Source organism: Vigna radiata, chromosome 7 (genome assembly GCF_000741045.1).
Source record: "Vigna radiata var. radiata cultivar VC1973A chromosome 7, Vradiata_ver6, whole genome shotgun sequence".
Classification (NCBI taxonomy): domain Eukaryota; kingdom Viridiplantae; phylum Streptophyta; class Magnoliopsida; order Fabales; family Fabaceae; genus Vigna; species Vigna radiata.
In genome coordinates, this window is record NC_028357.1 from 31,731,268 (window position 1) to 31,752,954 (window position 21,687).

The window sequence follows — 21,687 nt, forward strand, 5'->3', positions numbered from 1 at the left end:
ATAAATTTTCATAAGTTTTTTCTTCAAATCTCTTGGTCCATTCCTTCAAATCAACACCTCAATCTTTTCTCTATCCATTCATTCTACTTTCCTTAAATCATCTCTCCAATCCAAACACTACCTTAATGTCATCCTAATTAATTCTTAATTTTAATGGTATTTGTACATAGATATTTCAAATAGTAAAGTGCTTAAATTTTATCTCTTTTCATACATAAACCTTTATTTTAGTTTCATTTTTAAAATTTTACTCTCTTGTAAATGGTCTTTCAATTAAATTCAGGTCGAACTATTAATAAAGAAGAAATCTCGACCATTTATTTATTTATTTTAATTCTCAATAGTTATATAGTTTACGTAAAATAATTTTTTCAAACACTAAAACATTATAAATTTTATAATTAAAAGAGTCAAATATATACTTTTTATTATTTTCATTTTCCTAAAGTCATGCTTTTTATTCTTTTACATTTTAATACAAGATCAAATGAATTGTATTAAACTTTGAAACTATAAAACATCATTATTTGTAGAAAGACTAAATTAAGTATGAGTTAAAACAAAATTAAACTTCATTACGTCTATTTTTAAATAAGATACAGTCTAAAGATCAATTAAAATAAAGCTAAGCTTAAAATATCTTTAGTGATCTTTTTCACCTAAAATTTTTCTAAACTGGAACAATTAAGGTGACGTTTCCAAACAATACTATTATTTTCACACTTTTAGCTACAGTACGTCCTTCCTAATGTTTTGGGTCGTAAAAGTTGTCCCAAAATAATAACAAAAATGAATAACGATACTCAGTTGATAAAACCTGCACCGTCTCTAGTTTTTAGAGTTATCAACACTTGTAACTGACCAACACGAAAATACTCCCTTGATAGAACGGGCACACAGATAACAAAATGTTCAGATTCCAAATGAGGAATACATCACTTATTCGGATCTGGAAAACATGGTTTAATGTTGGGAATGAGAAAAAAATTGGCAGCAGCACAATGAGTATTTATCAGTCAGTATGTAGTTCACTAGTTTATTTGCATTTGTCAGATGAATTTCCTTTTAAAGCACTATTCAATTTAACTCACTTGTCACCTAAACGGCCAAACCTACGTAGGCAATCAGCAAAACTGGTAACAAGAGTAGCACACTTCAAAGGATCCTTGATATGTTCCTTGTAACATGATAAGGTCGCAAATCTCTCGGCCGTGCATGGCTCAGGCTTTGGGTTTGGAATCTTATACTCTTTATCATGAAGATCCTTTGCCTTCTGGGTTACTTCCTGCAACATAGTCTCCTCTTGCTTCTGCAATCTTTCCAAAACCTTCTCACTTTCCTGAAGGATACACTGAATGCTTTCTAACTCTGACTTTGGAGGTTGAGCAGGAAACGTTCCAGGTAGATGCAAAGGGGGCTGCACTGGCCACCCTGGAATAACTGCACTCTCCGGCTTTCTAGTTTCATTAGATTGAGACTTTTCAGTGTCTCTTGCCACCTTTCGTCTGCTCTTTCTAGTTTTTTTCTTTGGCAGGCCATCATCAACAAGCTGATTGACAAGGTCATTGCTAATCTGAATCGTAAATTCACCCATGATTGATAACTCCTACATAAGATACCCGAAAGATATCATTGAAGTAATGATGTTAAAAACATACTAATGCAGGTATGTAGAATAAAAAAATAAAAATTGGGATTATGTTTATGATTTATGAATAATTATGACGCTATGTGTAAACAACTAAAGGTGGGCTAAATGGAAGGTTGGAATAAAATAGTGGGATGGAATGAAATGGAATAACCATCAATCTGAACATAGCTTTAATGAGCTAGGGTTAGTAGAAAAGTAAAGAATTATGTTTAGGGAGTTGTTTCCTTACAATTTGCTCTCTATTAGTCACTTGTGTTTTGAATGTTGTGCTTAATAATTGTAATTTGGAATTCCCAAGAGATGTAGATTTGGAGGTATTTGAAAGGTTTCTAAGTTATTTTAAATCTTGTTTTGTAAAACTGTTTTAAAAACTGTTTTTTTAAGAAGAAAATAAGAAAAAAAATTAATAATTTTGTTTTGAAAACTATCTTCATAATGAGATAACAAGGAAACTTTTTATTAAATCTGTTTTCAAAGAATGTTTAAGAAATATAAAATGGAAAACAAAATTTAATGTATTTTTTTTTTAACTTGTTAAAAAATTACAAATAACACATGTAAAAGATATGATTTTATCCTAGTAATTACGGAGGGAAATATGCACAGTTGATGATTTGGGATATTCTCCATTATTAGGTTTCCCTATATTATGCTTTGAATGATTAAAAATAAAGGATTAACATGCATGATTTGATTACACGCACAATTCACAACATAACTGTATGGTATCACAGATCCAGGTTTTCCCTTTCCCTTTTTTTTCCCACCTTTTTAATCAGCACATAACACCGTTCACAAGAACATTTCACATGCCCTGTTCATGTGACCAAGACAAGACTCGTCATTTGACCACTCTGGCCTCCGCTATTCCCATTATTGAGCAACCTCATTAGAAGCAAATTGATGCCTCCTTATATAGCGTCCTCTGGTTCTCTCTTGGCCCCAATCTTCAAGCACGGTTCAAGACATTTACGACTTAACATGGACATGTAAACATATCTTGAAAAGCTTAATCACCTTATTGTAGACTATTCTACTCACATGCCTTTCACTACTAATGCAGAGACATTCTATAAATAATGCAATCAATTTTGCACGATATTTGCTCTTGTTGGACATCCACCGAACTTTAAAGTTGTTCATAATCAAATTCTCTCAGGTTCTAATGTTCATACATATACGATGCAGTTAGGAAGTAACTGTTGTATCTCTCCAATCAGTATACTTTTTAAAACACCTCAATGTCTACCAGGGATTTCATTACCCTAGTCCCTCAATGAATGAGTGAATTATCTCTCATAATTGTTTCAACAATTATTTTGTCCTGATTGTTAATAATTTTGTTCTTGTAAAAATCAACAAGTGGACAAACTAATGTAGAAATGCTACGGCAAGGTTTGGCTAGACAACATGCAGATTTTGCCTTTAGTGTTTTCAGATATGCGACAAAGGCTTTTATATATTTGTGTGATGCATCTCTTACCACATGTTTTGTTTTCAAATTTTGTGCATGGATTTGTGATCAAGTTTTTGGTTTAGTGGCATTCTCCCTAGCATTGCCAATTGTACTAGTGTAGTAAATGTTACGATGTTGTCGAGCCCTTTAAGCCAGGAATTTCCTAGGGATTCTTAAAGGTCGCCTAATCCAACAAAATGACCTGGAAATCCCAGACGACCTATAACTGCTAAAATCACAGCACTAAGCTTGGCAGTGAACAACTTCAGTGGATTGATAAAATCAGGTGTCGAGAATCTATCTAATCCATGTACTTGCAGCTAAATGTAAATTCTTACATAGGTCCAATTCCACCAGAGATCGAAAACTTGAATCAACTCATCACTTTAGCCCTTTCTGAAAGTTTCAGGTCAAATTCATTCATAACTGTCCAAACCTTCTCACCTTCGGGGCTCTGTCAACATGGCAATGTATTAGAAGGTACAAAACACCTGTTAAACTCTCTAAATCAAAAGATCTAACAGAACTTTTGCCACATCAAAACATGTTGGTTGGCTAAATAACCATTCTATCTCAAAGCTTGATATGCTTTCATAGTTAGTCCTTCATGGAAACAAACTTCATGGGCGAATTCCAAGAAGCAGGGGACAGCTTAATCCGCTTTATTATTCGGATCTCTCTCAACCAGATCACAGGATCAATTCCTGATGATGTCATTGCTCACTTCAAAGAAATGCAGATGTAACTTGACCTTTCTTAATACCACTTGGTTGGGCATGTTGGAAATGATACAAGCTGTTGATAATCCAAACAATAATCTTTCAGCCTCCATTTGTTTGGACATGATACAAACTATTGATATTCCAAACAATAACCTTTCATCATTCTCAACATAAAAGCTGTTCAACCTTGATTTTTATGGAATCAATATATCAGATCTATTCCCACAGAATCTTTCAGTCACATGGACTTGCTTGAAATCCTAAACCTCTCAAGAAATCACTTAAAGGTGACATCCCTGAAATATTGGGAGAATTTAAGTTCCCTTGACCTTTCTTTAGAGTAACTAGGATATTCCTGATGGCTTTACCAACCTTTCCTTTAATCAACTAACCAAAAAGAGTTTATATGTGTCAACACAACATATACCATAAGAACATTAAAATGCTTCAAATTAACACCCTTGTAGAATCAGAGAATAAAAAACTGTAACTTGCATGTTTTGATTTGATTTAACAGTTTTAAGATACATGTGTTGTTAATCATTGATGAAGGATAAGCTCACTCTCTCCTCTCCCTCGCCGTCTTCCCCCCCCCCCCCCCCTCTCTCTCTCTCTCTGTCAATAGAGTTTTTATGTTGTTGTGAACAGCATGTTTAATCACACATCTAAATCCTTTATCAGTTGTACATATTTCCCTAATTACTAAGATCAAATTATATCTTTTACACTCCCTCGAGCTAGAGCATGCATGTCATGGATCAAGCTAAATGTGATGAATATGAGAGGTCTTCATGGATTTAGTGTGCATGTCTACAAGTTGGTCACTGGATTTGACAAAGTCAGTGATGACTTATCAAGAGAGCACTCTCTATTACAAAATAACAATCAATTTTCATCTGTCTGCTTAAAAACGACTAGGTTTGACTTGATGAGGATGCCAACTTCATAGTCACATAATAGTGTTATGCCCAAATTTCAACCGATGGAGAACTTGCTGAGGCCATGTAATGTTGCATGCAACTATTGCCATAGCCTAGTACTCAGTTTCAACACTAGATCTAGCAATAGTGTTCTTCTTATTGCTCTAAGAGATCAAGTTCCCACCAATAAGAAGACAATATTAAAAAATGGACCACCTATCTGAGGGTGATCTTGCCCAATCAGCATTAAAATCACAAACAACTTGAATTTCCTTTCTGTTAGAATAAATGCACCTATATATCATCATCAAGCATACTTAAGGGTAGTGTGATAGTCTTTATTGTTAGAATAATTGCACCTATGTATCATCATTAAGCCTACTTAAAGGTAGTGTGCTAATCTTTACGTGCAGTATCTATAGTAGTACCTAGGTCTGCACCTAGGTGTCTAGGGCAGAGCCTTAATCTTCCATGTAATTTTGTATCAAAACTTTATTATAAACAGATGAAAGAGAGAGAGATCAATTAAGCCTTCTAGAAATATTTTACAGTCTCAATCTTAAGTTGGTATCAAAACAGGTCGATCTCGCTCTGGTTTCAATCTAGTCTCCTCTATCAACACCTATAGTTGTTGTCTGCAACTGTCAAGCATCATTTGTCGCTGCCAACAACACTTTGTTGTGGTGTGTAGGCACATGATATTTGATGAAAAATCCCTTGCAAGTTTAGAAAAGATTGAAATTGGAGAAACAAATATTCTCTTGCAAGTCGTTAGTAAAATTTTAATTTTGCAGTCTAACTGCGTTTCAATTTCAGAAAGACTCTTCATCAGAAAACCCCAAGTGCAATAAGAGAAATCGTCTATAAAAGTGACAAATAAAAATATCCTAACATGAAATAAATGCGACTAAGACCCCAAATATCATAGTGAACTAAAAGCAAATGGTGACACAACATGCTTATTCACATGATCACCACAATTAGTACAAGAATGCTTACCCAATTGATATGATTCGCTAATAAAACTTAATGGTAGAAAAACTAGTAACAAGTAAACGTAATGGTTCATCACCATAGAGTTGTCTTATTTGTATTATTATCATTTATCGATCAAGAATAACTAATTAATCATAGCTAATTATAGGCACACACAAAGTGTTAATTGATAGTTACTATATAAGACCATGATTACATCATGCTTAATAACCGAAAAGAGCATACAAAATCTAGGTTGAGAGAAAAAGACGTCACCTGGGCTACATAGCTAAGCAAATTAAGAGGCAAGCATTAGAGGAAAGACTTGAAATTTTAAGTTAATGTCATTAGGTATGGGATCCTATTAGAGCTTGAACTTAATTTCTAAAGGTTACATAAGCAAAGTCTTGAACTGGTCAAATCAAACTCAAACCTGTACTAGTACTATTTTCAGAAAACTAGAAACCTATATTGTAGATATAATAAAAATATAATGTCATACTGATGTTCATAATGAAGAGCCTAAAGATAAACCCTTCACATGATAACAGGGTTATATATTCACACCACATATATGTGCACCATACATGTTTAATTTGAACTTTACATCAAACAATTTGGTAAAGACTCTGAGTAATAGGAAGAATGATAAGGTTTGAAATCTTGGGTAGCATGTGTTTGGACCACATACCCATACGTCTATGAAAGTGAGAAAGAATAGTTAAGAATTGGAAGAGATCATGTTTCCTATGCTAGATTTGTAAGAGGCACATACATGCATTAAATAGATAGGTAGATGCCACAGTACCTATAACTTGGCAAGTTCTTCGCAATATACTGTTGGTAATATGTCAGGCCGAGTGCTCAATGCCTCCCAAGCTGGAATCATAAAAGGATTAAGACAAACATAAGAGTTGCACTGGTGATATATTTAATACATGTTGAATATTAATTATTGCTTCGTTCAAAATATATAGTCATAATGACAATGTGGGAAAGGTATGCAATTAATCAGTTCAAATTCATGAGTTTGGTGATTAAATTAAGCAATAATATCCTTATTATTAGATATATACAAGTCAGTTTCTTTCATCCACAGTCATATACTTATTTTTCCTCAAGTTTATATATAGCTCGGCTATTACTGTTTCTTTGTCTGTCTTTTGTGGAATTGCATCTCAAGACCACAATTTGCCAAAAATTTCAAAGGTGTGTGTATAGAGATTCTTGAATATATAGTGTGTTGCTTGTCTGAGTTCATCTCAATGTCATTGCCACCAAATATGATCTGGTGACTCAAATCCTCAATATGTGATTTTTGACAAGAACTTCATTTCAATTACTTGATTTGTTAATTCCACATAAGAGAGCTCATTAAAGGCATATGCCCTAACCAAATCACATGGTGAAGCTTGAAAGTGAGCCAAGAAACTATAGTACGGCATGTAACTGCAAACTCATTTCAGGCAAGGTAAGCAGATGCTTCAGACACAACTCTTCTTATTCTGTGTCTGTGTACTCTCTTCTCCTCCAACTTGCAAATAAGTAACTAATAACTAATGCAAAAGGCAATGCAAAGGCAATGTGCTGTCGTCAAATCCTCCATTCATAAACACACTTCGCCCTTTGCTCTCACCTTATTAGTATTACTTTATTAGATCCTACTCAACCTCTTCTCATTACTACTTTATTTTTATGTCAAATCTAACTCTCAATTTTGCTTCTAATTTTCTCTGTTGGTCCTCTTGTCAAATCAATGCTTTTCAAAATTGGTCTTCCTCCCTATCTCTTTCTCCTATATCAGGTTTATTGAAGTCGTGCTTCAACACGACTTTAATTAGGCTCCCACACCCTCGAACCTAATCAACTCTGCGCGAAGAGTCGTTTTTAATTTGGCTCAAGTTACGACAAACACTCTCAAACTCTTTTAATATCACGAGCTTAGAGTCCATTCATCGAACTCCGCTGGACACTACAACAACAACAACAACAAAAAAAAAAAAAAACAAAAAACGGCATTGAATTTGTTTGTTCCTAGGTCAAGATTTATGCAGAACGCACCTGGTTAAAGATTTCGTGGTTTCTGTCCGTTTTGGGTGTTGGTGCTGCGTCTCCTATCCCACAAACAGATCTGTGGTGTCTTTCTCAGCCACATTCACCTTAGAGTTGTCCCTGCCATATCACTGCCCTCCCTATTCATATCTCTTGTTCTTCTTTCCTTTCATAGACAGGACTACAGATTACTGGGTTGGGTAATTGGGTTTTTTGTGCTTTTTTTACTCCTCTCCTTTTGGATCCTTGGGCCTTGCTTTAAGTCCAGTAACTTTTTTATAACACAACACACAGTATAATGATGTAGAAAAAAATATAAAAATATTTATAACATATTATAGGCACGATGTTAAGTTATTATATTATTTGTAAGTATTTTATACGAAGTAAACTTTTAATCACAATTGGAATTTACAAATTACATCTATGAAATTCCCAAATTTAACAACTTTATCTGCATTAATTTGTCATAAATATTATTGCATTTTTTATAACCTATTGTTTTAAACACTTCTTTTGTCATTAACTTTTTTTTATAACTTTTATTTGACTAATAAATTCCATTTATATTTTTTGTTTTCATATGAATTGAATATTTTTAATTAAAGGACTCATTGTAGAAGAATAATAATGTGATTAAAAATATTCCTAACTAGAAAAATAATGTTAAAGCATGTGGTTGAAGGAAAAAAATAAAGAGGTGGGTGGGACTGGAGCAGAATGCCTATGCTAAAAAGGAAATAATTAGGTGCTGATATTTTTATTGAAAGGAGAAAATTTGTAAAATTTATTATTTTGTTAATCTTTGCAGAAAAATTATAGAACACTTACATAGTCATATTTGACAATTATCTCTGCCCTTATTGATACAAATGTTTTGTTGTAAATTAAAACAATTTTATTATTTATTAAAATATATAACTACAAAATCCCCTTAACCAAAAACTAAATATGCAGCCTTTCATAATTAAAAAACAACATAGACACAAATATATACATAAGACATGAATTTCATTGGTGTAAATATATATTCTATACTTATTTTAACGAAGTAAATACTAAATTGAAACTCTTTTAACTTGGAGTGTATACTAGTAACTTTTCTTTTATTTCCAAAAGTCTAACCGAGTTTTCGATAAGCCTCATGTATCAAATTCTATAAAAACACAATCTTCCATTTACAAAAATCCCAATGAGAAAAAAATAGAGAATGAATGATTTCTCTGAACCAATAATCTCTTATTTACATAATACTATTTATTTATTTAAAATTTATTTACATTACAACTTCAAGTTTTACACTTAATAAGTAATAATAACTCTTTTTAAGTAATATTAACTTCAAGTTTTACACTTAATAACTAATACCTATTCAAATGGTATATTTAATATAAAAATTGTACTTAAATGAGCAAAGCATTAGCATTAATGAGCACACAAGCATAGGAAGTAATAAATTTGTTTTCCCCTCAATAGTTAATGTATGTTTTATAACATTACACTTGCTTAACTTGGTGTACAATGTTTTTTGCAATATTAGTCGACTTGTATTGTGTAATGTAATTAACAATAGCCATTTTTATAGATAAAGACAACGAAGAAAAGCTATGGTAGCTTTGAAAGCGTTAAATTTTGAAAAGAGATGCTACATTGGTTGCTGATAACCAAATTAGAGAGACAAAACACAATCCTTGTATTGGTTTTTGAGTGTTATGATGAGCAGCACTGAGTAGTTATGGTAATGGGGACACATCTTGTCCAGGGATATATCATGATTCGGAATTCTCCTTAAACCAGATACTCTTCTATTGCACTATCCCTTTTAGTTTATGTCATTACCTTAAATAATAATAATAATAATAATAATTATAATATAAGAACAAAAAACTTTTAATTCTTAACACACTCAATCGTTGACTATTTAATTGGTACCTCTTTCGTTTTCATACATTTTAGCGAATAATATAATTTTATTAGGATTAGTTAATTAAAAAAACGCATTTACGATAATTTCGAGAGACAATTTGAAAAATATTATTTCTTAAAAAAACAAACAATCATGGGTGTTTCACGAAGATGGACATGATATTTCTAAACTAAAATGTACAGTGCCATTTTTTTGCTATTAAATAATCCGATGCGATGGTGCTGATAGACAGCAAAATAATACCGAAGTTGAACAACAAAAGGTGCGGTATGGGGGACACACAAAAAAGGAGTTATTTGTGCTTCTTCATCAGATAAATAGCAAAATATTATTGGATAAAACCTACTATTTCAGATATTAATTCTTCATTAAAACCGATAATTCAACTTAATAATAATACAGTGAAAGTTGATCAAGATATACTCAAACATTGATTGAAAAACAACACCCAAATCATGTGGAATTCTTCCATGCCATTCATTGTCCCAAAGGTGGTGGTTATTAATAATCTCTACCTATTACTTATCTGACTTCTCTTTCCTCCATCTATCTATTTCTAATGTGACAGAAAACGGGAAATGAAAGAATACAACTGAACTTGTAGTCACAGAAAGTTTTATCATTATTTTTAAAGTAGACTTCTTTGTACAATATGTTTCCCAACTCACTGGACATTTTCCCTTTGTGTTGTCCCTATCATACACATAAACACATCATATCTCAAATGAAAACTTCTTACACAACAAAAACAGTATTTTAATCAAACTTCATGAATATGGCTTTCTCAAAGCTGAAAAAAGTTACCAAGAAACTTTTTTCAATTTTAAAGAAACCATGTTTGTACTCTATATTAAAATAATGTTTTTATTGATGATTCTTTTTCTAAACAACTGAGTTGAAAATGCTCATGTAAGTATGTACTGTGGCATTTTGTTGATTTGGTTTTGGTTTGCCATCAATTTTGTGATTTGGTTGGCGAGGAACCTCAGAAGAGGAGACGTTCACCTTCCACCTTCCGAGAACATTCAGCAAAATACTAGGTAGATAAAGTTGAACACCAAGAACATAAATTTGAGCCCGTGGTATTTGGTCACATTAATAGATTTGATATTTTACCCTGATTCTTTGTTTCGTAGACAATTAATTCCCTTCACCAGATCTACTACTGCATGCGTGTAGTTAATGCTCCTCGTCCTTCATTTCTATGGTATGCAGTGCATTTGACTCTATCTCGTTGAAACAGTTAAACCCAAAATCATGAATACCGAAGTCCTGACAGTCCAATAACCAAGCACAGTTGTCCTCCCACGATGGTACCAAACCCGTGTTACTATTAGTATTATTCTCTAGTTTGGGTGTTGTGTCCCATAATGCTTCCATCAGAGGAGTTTCATCCAGCCACAGGGTGTTTAACAGAGAATCGTCACTGCAAATACTATCTAGCAAAAGTGAATCATCCCCAGATGAATTTTCAGCTTGGGATGAACTTGAATTCTCCTCTGAGTTGAGAACCACATCAGTTTCTTTCACCTGATCGAGGTTATTCTCAGGCTGTGGCAAATGCTCTGAGGGGGAGGGTGAACTATCCTGAGATGCTGCTTGTTTAATGAGAGGTTCATGAGTAACGGGATCAATACCCATTTTCAGGAGTTTTTTCTTGATATGTGTGTTCCAATGGTTTTTAATCTCGTTGTCTGTTCTTCCGGGTAACCTGGCAGCAATTTTGGACCACCTGAGACACCAATCAACCATATATCAAAATTCATTATACACGTGCCAATCATATCCAACATGTAATTACATTAGGTCATATCAACAGCTTAAACTGGATCGTCATCATTTATCTTGTAATTTGCATTGTAACTCATGACTAAGTTTTAGTATTTTTCAACCATGAATATCAGTTCCAACGATGTGGAGTAACATTTTAGTCGAACATTAATTACGCAGGTCAATGAAGTGCTGTTTTTCAAATTCTTACCAACCATTTGATATGCATATCTAAACAATTCACATATTCCACGAAGAGTAATAGTGTTTGAGAGTTTGAGAATAGAAAGATGCTATTACTATGTTGAAAATGTTATAAATATGTTAAAACATATCTACTAGTAAACCAGACAAGGATTCAATTGCTTCAGCCTCAAGTAGCCTTTTGTTTGAAAACAAGGTTTTAAATGCGTTGCCTTCTTCAACATTATTAATGGTTTAGACTTGAAGTCACAGTAGTTAAGGACTAAGTGCCTTCCAATATACTTTAGGAAAAAATCAAATACTGAGCAAGGATCTTTTAGCTGTTGAGCATAGGGAAAATCTGGTGAATGCATTGTGTGCAGGGACGGTCGAAGATGTAATAAAATAATAAATAAGCTAACAAAATCCATGGTAAAAGCAGTTTAGTATTATCTTGAGGTTTTGATTGATGAATGATCTTAGTTGTAAAAAGTGTGGTGATGTAAGAATTGTTGAGAAATAGAATGCATTGTGAAACATAAAATACCTGTTGCCAAGACGGGCATGGAGATCAATAACAAGTTGCTCCTCTGCTTGTGTGAGGAGTCCTCTCTTCAAGTCTGGGCGAAGATAATTAGTCCAACGAAGGCGACAACTCTTGCCACAACGCCTAAGGCCAGCAAGCTTTGGCACAGCACGCCAACAACACTGGCCATTGGTGAAAATGAAGTTGATGAGCTTCTTGTCTTCCTCTGCAGTCCATGGACCTTTCTTCACCCCAAGTTTGTCACAGCAGGGTTGCCTCCCCATACCACTTGCACAAACAACAACACTACCAAGCTAACAATGCAATTTCCCACACTAATGCAAAAGTCTTACCAACACAAGCTTGTAATGAGTAATGACCCAAAAGCCCCACTCCCCACCCACCTTTATATAAAGCCCTCTCCCTTTCTTGCCTAAATTATTAATTACATATATGTGCAATAAAATCATGCAAAGAGAGAAAATTAAAAAACAGGGAGAACTAAACAGGCAGGGTTAAACAGGAGAAGGTTGAGGGCTCCACCATGGGTTGTGAAAGGTACGTGGGAACTAATATGGGGTTTTCTGGTGTTTTTAGCTACACAAAATGGGTGACGCTGAAAGATGGGTGACCCAAAGGCAGAACTATATGTAAGCATCCCAAACAAGTATTAAAATAATGTGTAAAATAATTATACCTCTTAAAAATTTTCCATTACGAAATGCAAATCCACTGCCCTGATTTCACTCTTACTCCACCATTTCGTCATCACCACGTTTACGTGTCCTTTGGCTTCAGTTTATGATACGGTGAGGGCGATTGCTATAAGTCTTCAACCTCTAGTTCTTTGATGTGATTAAAGAATACCGATCCAACGCTGCAGGATCATCGAATCAAATAGGGACTAGTTGGAGCAACTAGGTTTCCTTGATTCTGAGAGTTCAGAGACATTCCTGAAGTACTAGAGTGGACAACGATCTCCGGAGATTTCAAAGCCACAACTTTGTTTTCTCCCCAGTAAGTTACAACTCCCGCCTCACTCCTATCCATGGAACTGACTATCATTAATGCAAGTTACGAAAATTTATCCAGACAAACATTTATATGCGTAACCAATTGTAGAACCCGTCCGATAGGCCACGACTTCAGCATATTTGGAATTATGACTGTAGGGGCTCAAGAATAATTTTACAAGTCACACCTACGAAGAGGATATAGATCTTGCATATTTGTTAAGAGGGATAGATATTGACATCCCAATGAGAAAACATAGATGGATTTAGGTAGTGTTCGGTTGCAGCATCTGCTAGTTGAAGCAAAATGCAAACGATAAGGAATAATGGACTAATGCCGTATAAATCAACGGTTATTTCCTTTCAATTTCTCTGATCAGATAGAATTTGGGTCAACTACTTACATTTTCCCGTCTATTTTCATTTCATCGAACAGATAGAGGGCGCTTCGAGTCGTATTTGGGAATAAACAATAAAACGTGAACAGAGGAAGGAACATAGACAGATACGATTCCTTGTTAAAACTGAACCACGGAAGAGAACATGAAAAACCATCTCAAAATCAAAATGATTATGTACAAGCTCGCGAGTTATCTTATGTATAGCATAATTTATGTAATAGAATGGTTAATCATTACTGAATCTGGAATAGATCATATTGAACATACTAATTTCACAAGCTAGATATGATTAGATGGAGAATATGTATGAAGTTCGATGACAGTCCTGGTTGGGTATCTTTGACACGAACTGGACAGAACTTCTTCTACCTACGCCAGATTATTTCTAGATCGTTCCATTTTCAGATCAGCTTCGTCTCCGATTGGTTCATCTATTAGGCATTCATTCAAATACGTTTCCTTTTTTTTAATACAAACGCACTTCTAGAGTTTACTTAAGCATTAATAAAAGAGTAACATACTCACAAACAAGTAATTGGCATAATTATACACGTCGCTGAATCCTAGTCAAGAGATATTTGCTTTACACCACTTGTAAGCACTATATCACTTTAAAGTAGAAAATAGTTTATACATGAAAGTAAATAAATATTAAGTTGATTAATTCTATATTAAATATAAAGGTCATTTTCCTTATAATCACATTTTCATTGGTTTCACATTTAAAACGAGTGTATAATCAAATATATTTTAATTAGATCTATATACTCTAGTACTCATCATCCATGATCAATCATGTAACCCTACCATAATTAATGTAATATTTGAAGGTGCACAATCAATTAAATACATGATTCATAATGGATTTGCAACTTTAAAAAGTGAGTTGCATTTGCAATGTGTTTTATGATCTTGGATTTTTTTTAAACAGATATTTGGATTCGTGAGTGTTATGCGCTTCACTTTATTTCTCCCTGCGATTCCATTTTTGATTCCTACCTTCTTATTAGTAAGTGCTTTAAAAATAATAACAAAATTAAAAAAAAATAAAAAAATAACATTTTGGAGAAAGCAACAAAGTCAAACGGACTTTTAGTCCAAATCTTGTCGAAGAGAAGAAAGAAATCCTTGTGGACCATCCATTTCACAAGGATAATCTAAAACAATCGTATTTAATTCCAACCAATTCAGCTCATTTCCTTCCTCTTAGTGTAGAAAACAAATTCATCTTATGGGTAATTTTATTTTATTCAAGCTACATATTACAGTGAGATTAATTATAGGATAAAGATACTTAGACAACATTTTTTGACAACATTTGAACATCATCATACGTGTCATTGTGTGATTGGTTCATGGTGGTGTCATTGTGTCATTTGGACCAATCACACAATGACACGTATGATTGATGTTTAAATGTTATCAAAAAATGTTGTCTATATATCATTACCCTTAATTATAAAGGTATTGATTGAATGATAACGATGGAGAGACTTTCAACATGACATTTTATTAGATCACCCACACGGCACAGGTCGGAGCAGTTACCAACCAAAAGTTTCTGTCTTGACTTGTAGGCCTTCATTGCTTATGTATGCATTTCATAACCAAAATTCCATTCTTATTATCTTAAAAACCATGATGGATTCAACTCGTGACGAAACCGTCAATTTGCACTAGTCAAATTTGCCAAATTTCGAGTTTCAGCACCAATGATTTCCTTGTAACTATTATATCTAACAAAATTAAATTAATTTAATACGTGATTTCATCATGGTGCTATAATTAATTATATTAAAAAAAAAAAAAACTCATCGTAGAGAAATTCGATCTACGTTATCCAAATATCCGTTTTAGATGGCTACGTGTACAAAATCGTATTTAAATACCATCTTGACTTGCAAGGCAATACACGTATAAGTTCCCCATATGAAGGCACGTAGAATAGTGTAAAGTTACGAGGTGAAGGTATTCAGATTGTAATCTAACATAGCTTTTTCGAGGTGATTAAATGAAGAAAAGAAAAGAGAAGTTGTTGGTTAGTTTAATGAATAAAAATTAGCGAGAAAATAAAGACATGATGAGTTAAGCAAAGATGTAATTGAGTAGTAATTATGGAAGTTAGGTAGAAAGACGTAGAGTGGTATGGAGCATGGATGTAGAAGCTAATTCTTTGCTTGCAAGTTGGATCTGTCTGCACCCATTACTGTAGAGGTTGTGAGTTCATTATCAGATTCTCCACCACGACGGTTGCCTAACATCTTCACAACTTCAACTTCAGTTTCGTTCCTTTAGCTTTTTCCTTGTATACATTTTTAAAGACTTCATTTTATCAACAAAATTGAAGTTGACATACAAGAGCCAATACATTAATTACGAACAAGTACCATATAAACGACTTGGATTAAGGAAGATGATCATTGATTGTTGATAAATGCATTTTGATGTGGACTTTAGGTCTTCCCTTATATATATTTTTCTCCACAATCTTATTTCTTCTTAATAGTAGATGAAACTTACAAACAAAGCTAATAGTATATGACAATGGAATTCTTGGAAAAGAAGTGCGACTGTCGTATAGTTATTTTGCATTTCATTTTCTATATCTAAAAGTTGTAAAAAGAAAAAAAATTAGACTTAACTAAGTTTCAAAAATTCTTATAAAGTTGAATATTTTGAATTGAGTCTTTATGCAATTTTTTTTTCTTGATTAGTATTTTGGTTTTTCTATTTAGTCATATGATTAATTTGGTCTTTATATTGCTTTTTCTCAATTGAGTTTAATTATGTTTTAAATAGAGTTAATTTAATAATCTCTTATGATAAATTGGAAGTAATCATTTGGAAGATGTCAATGGTAAAAAATTGAGTCATCTTTTACCTTTGGATCCCTTTGATTTAATAAATGACATGTTTTAAAATTTTACATGTATCAACTTCCAAATAATTTGACATGTGATACCTTTCAGATTTTGACATGTGACATTTTCTTTTTTATTTTGTCATGTAATATCTTTTAGATTATGACATGTGGTATCTTATACATTTTAATACATGGCATGTTTCATTTTGACATGTAACACCTTTTAACATTAGCACCAATTTAACAAAACAGATTAAATTAACTATTTAATAAGTATAAGGACCACATGTCATTAACACCAAAGTAAATAATAGACCGAACCAAATTATTAACTTAACCTAACTTCTTTTGGTATATTTAGTGCAATTTTTTTTTTTTCAAATTGAGTCTCAATTGTTTAACTTTTATCTTGTCATTTTATTTGTTAATTATCTTGTTTACCTGAATCCACATATTTATTTTTTATTCATATAAATAAATATTACAATAATATAAAATGACAAGTTGTTTTTATTATTTTAATTGAAAACATATTGGATAATGAGATTATTATGTTTTCTGTTTACTTCCAAGTCATTGCCTACAACGACCAAGGAACAATATTTTTGTCAAAAACCATTGATGCATGTAACGTTGATTTCTTGATATAGAATATTTTTAATGAAAGTAATATCAATCATTTCTCATTTTATATTGATCGTAATATTATTTTATATTAATTACAAAATCTTACATATTTTAACATATAACAAGTAGTGACGAGATAAGATAACAGTTAATCACTCAATAAATAAATAAAAATTAAACAATAAAAATTTAATTTAAAAATATAAAAAACTTAAGTACTCAATAAATCAATAAAATATACTATAAGAATCAATTGAAAATATCCAAATTAATAAACTTAAAACATAATTAAACCATAAAATTTCAGTAAGTTATTATCCTTCATCATTTATAATACTTAGTTAAGTTATTCTTCAAGTGTAAGTTATTCTTCAAGTGTGAATGTGTAGTCATATACATCCCTTAAGAGTGAATAAATATTTGCATATAACATCTTTGGAGAATTTATAGTTGACAATTGTGAGATAGGGTCATACCTATTGAACCAATATTTTGTCACATAATTTTTCTCTTTAACAGTAGTAAAATGGGATATATGCAAAGAAACCTTCAGTTTAAGTTCTCAAAGAGAAAATTTACATATACAGTAATATGTCGTAAGTGTTGTTCACTAATCATATTTAAACTTTCAATTTATAATATACAGCGCATTTAATAAAATGCAAATTATCAAAATAATGCTCCAAATTTAATTAAAAAACAACACCTGTTTGTAAATGGATTACAAAGGTGAAAAAAGATACCAGGATCGCCTCTCCTATGTAAAGTCCATGACATTTGTAAACCAAACAATTTTTATGATTGTGTTTTTGGCCATGAAAGGCTTCTTTCAAAGTTTGAATTTTTTTTTTTCAATGAAAACTGAGAATAAAGTTAAAGATATGTTGGATGAATTTACAAAATATTTTCTTTGAAGATGTTTCTGAAAATCAACATGAATTTGAAAATAATTCTGAAAAGCGTTCTATATTCGAAAACAAAAATAATTACTTTTAGCGTTTCTAAAATAAGGTTCATTTATGTTGCATGTTTGCACTTGTGTTACTTTCCCTTTAACAACCAATAATTATTGTCACATTACCTATCAACCTTAATGTTTGTACTATGCATAACAAATCAATCATATAATAATTATCAGTAAAGGAATAAATGATTATTACTTTATTATTTTCTAAATATAAATTAATTGTCATAGTATTTAGTAAGAAAATGTTTCACAAATTTATACAGGTGTATTGAGTGAGCTAATTGTTCAATGATTGTGGGGATATCAAGGTCTTCAGAAGGAAAACATTAAATATCACTTTGATTAGTATGCAACCTCTCACATGTTTCTCATTTTCTATCGATGATAGTCTATTGTTTGCTTGTATGATTTTCGTAACATGTATTATTCTTTTTATGAATAATATGTTGTGCATTGCTTGCTAGAACTGTCAAAATGGGTCACAATCCGTGGGCTAATCTGGTCTATCACAGGTTCAGATCAGGTTGAGTTTGAAAAAATTGTATTTTTTTTATGCGGGTCAGATTTTGACCCGGCTCATTTAAACCCGCCTTATGCGGATTGAACCCATGATGGACCGAGTTGGTCCACCGACCCACCTACCTAATTTTATTTTATTAAAAATTAATTTTAATTTTATAAAAAAATATTTATTACTTTTTTATTTGAAAAAATTATTTAAGTTTTCTATTTTCAAAATTAATTAAACATCTGAGTGAAATTTGGAAATGAAATTTGTCTAGATTTGAATTATAAAAAATTTGTAATTTCTTTTATTTTAAAAAAATATAATTAAGTGGGTCAGTGAGTAAACCCGTTTATCCACCAACCCGTGGTGAATCGGACCGGGTTCGAATTTTTCTAACTTGCTAATAAATAAGCTGGGTTGGGTTGGCTCACTAAGTGACCAACCCGTGATGAGTCGGGCCGGGTCGGATCGGGTCGAATGACCCATTTTGACAGCTTTATCGCTTGCCTTATTTTTCCTTTTCTTATAATTATTGATATGCTTGAGGTGATAATTAAATGCATTGATATTTTTGTTATTTAGGGATGAAGAGGAGTATGTAGATTTGATGTATGATTTGAGGTTTCAAAGAATGCATCTTTATTTGAATGCGAAATATGTGAAAAAAAATATCATTATTTAAAATGTTAAAGGTATTTTTAAACAGTTGTGAATCTCTTTAATCTCAATATGATAGATAACTTTAAGATAAAGAAGGATAATCCACCTTTCAACTGATAAAGATTGGAAAAAGATAATAAGACGTCATGTTCTTCTATTTGGTAAACAATATTTGTGTCCTTCAATTCTCAAATAATATAATGATACATATAATAAATTGTCAATAGTCGATAAACCATTTTATTTCAAAGAGTATATGATAAAAGGTCTACAATATTTGAATCTTATGCTTTATGGAAGAGTTTTATATGTTCTATGCTTATTACGCTAGTGAAAAAAAAATGTATTTGGTTTAAAAAAACAAGTTTTATTTTTTCAAAAAAATGATGACATTTTTTAAATTATTTGTATAATTATAAGTTTTAGTTATAAAATAATTGAATAGACTTCCGTTATATGAAGAATCAAAACTTATTTTCCTATTCAAGGTTAAATTTTTAAAAAAGTTACTTTCTTATCATAATATTTGTAGATTTTTGTCACTGTGAATTCTTCATTTCCAGATTTTCTCTTCTCTCAGTTTCTCTTGTATTTTCTTTCTTGTTTGTTTCTTTCACTTTCAGGTTCCTCGTTCGTAGATTCTAATTGTCATGTTTAAAGAAGTTTTGACATTCATTTTGTAGGTTCATTGTTATTATTTGTTGTTCATAATTTGTTCACCATTTAAACAACTCTTAGTGTTTTTTCATTGTGAATTGTGTAAGACTATGTTTCCAAATTTGCATTCCCCTCTTCTTAACCTTAAAAATGATATGAAGATATGTTTGATTTATTTCTTTTTCTATATGTATAGTAAAAGCGTGAAAGTCACTTAAAAATCTATGCTTCAGTACTAGTTCTCAATTTTTACTTATGTACTTGTTTTCAGTTTATTTGTTGGTATTAATGAAAGTATTTTTTGACTTTCACGCTTTTATTTACTGTAAAAACGTGAAAGTCACATGAAAATCTATATTTGAGTACTAGTTATCAATTTTTATTTATATACTTATTAAATTTTGATTTTGTTTAATACAATGAGAGTTAGTCATTGAAAGTATTTTTTTTTTTAAATACTACAACGGATTTTAGTTGTCTAAGGAATAATGTTGAAGTTTATTCTTTGGTATGTGTTAAAACCAAAAAACTTCCTTTTTTTTATCTCGATATATTCTGATTTGAAAATTAAAGGATAATATCAAAAATAATTTGTGTTAAAATCATTTGCTACATTAGTTTTAGGATTATTTTTTTTCACTTGTTGATTTTAAGATTGTTATGATATATTTAGAAACCACCTTTGAGAACTAAAAGAAAAACACTTCTATACACAGTATTTTTTTTTTCTATTAAGTTATCAAGATTTCCTTTAGAAAAGCAAAATTATCATAAACACAAAAACTCTAAAATAAATAATATTTCAAATATAATAACTAATTTTGAGATATCTTAAAAACACTTTTTTTTTCAATGACGAAATATTAGAAGAAGTATATTACAAAGTGGTGCATATAATTTTCTTGATGAGAAATCCTATAATATATTATTAAATAATTTTCATATTATACAACATTAAAGCTTACTACGTCTTAAAGTAATTAATACGTAATTAGTTAGTAATGTAGTTGACAGTGAGAGGAAAGTTACATAATATTTATTAAAATCACATGGATGAATTGTGATGGAAGATTGATGTCATGAAATTTATTAAACCACTATGTGTTAGTGTGACTTTCATGATGCACGCTTGAAAAGTTTTCTTTCTCATTAGAGTTCTAACAAAGAATCAAATATTCAACAGTGTAATTGATGGTTCTGACCAAAATATTTCACACCACAAGCCATTTTCGTGGCTTAAATGACTAAACTATCTATTTGAGTTTTCGATTGTAAGTAGTAAGAAAATTTAAGTACAAGTTTAATGCAAATTAATGAATCTTTCATTAAATAAGATCACTATAATTTTGGACTTTTTTTTATGAAAAAAAAATTTAACAACTTTTTTGTTTTACAATATACATAACAGTTTATGATTGGTTTGTTTTAAATATTTTTTAAACATAAATTTAAATAAACTAATAAAATAATGATACGTATTTTATTGTCAAAAAATTGTTAAAATACCATTATGTTTTTTAGTGTAGAAATGGATCTCGGTGGTAGAAAACAGCTACATTAATCCATTAAACTTTTCAAAATTTAATATAAATTGATTCCAAGAAAAATTTGAAAAGAAAAAAACAACAAATCAAATATTAGAAAAAAGAGAAAAAAAAAAATCTTTATGTCATTTCCTACATTGATATAAATTTCTTTCAAAAAAATTGATTACTTAGCATGGACATTATGAACCCACGTGTCAACATCATAATTTATGTTAAGTATTAATTTATTTAGCTTATATATATATATATATATATATATATA

General features: G+C 31.3%; 2 protein-coding genes across 2 annotated transcripts; both read right to left on the bottom strand.

Moving 5' to 3' along the window:
* Positions 1-858: 858 nt before the first annotated feature.
* LOC106768655 lies at positions 859-7,974 on the bottom strand. The gene is made up of 3 exons (XM_014653908.2): positions 7,786-7,974; positions 6,533-6,603; positions 859-1,606 (listed from the first exon to the last, which is right to left on the bottom strand). The coding sequence occupies exon 3, from the start codon at positions 1,592-1,594 to the stop codon at positions 1,088-1,090; it is 507 nt and encodes a 168-aa protein (XP_014509394.1). The 5' UTR covers positions 1,595-1,606; positions 6,533-6,603; positions 7,786-7,974; the 3' UTR covers positions 859-1,087.
* A 2,203-nt stretch (positions 7,975-10,177) lies between these two features.
* Positions 10,178-14,030, bottom strand: LOC106768654 (transcription factor MYB8). The gene is made up of 2 exons (XM_014653907.2): positions 12,204-14,030; positions 10,178-11,435 (listed from the first exon to the last, which is right to left on the bottom strand). Exons 1-2 carry the CDS (start codon positions 12,464-12,466, stop codon positions 10,883-10,885), a joined length of 816 nt encoding a protein of 271 aa, XP_014509393.1. The 5' UTR covers positions 12,467-14,030; the 3' UTR covers positions 10,178-10,882.
* Between the last annotated feature and the right edge of the window lie 7,657 nt (positions 14,031-21,687).

Coding starts and splice junctions, on each gene's coding strand:
- LOC106768654 (XM_014653907.2), bottom strand. CDS start 12,466: ATGGGGAGGCAACCCTGCTGTGACAAACTTGGGGTGAAGAAAGGTCCA. Junction 11,436..12,203: donor CATGCCCGTCTTGGCAACAG/GTATTTTATGTT, acceptor TTGGTGTCTCAG/GTGGTCCAAAATTGCTGCCA.
- LOC106768655 (XM_014653908.2), bottom strand. CDS start 1,594: ATGGGTGAATTTACGATTCAGATTAGCAATGACCTTGTCAATCAGCTT.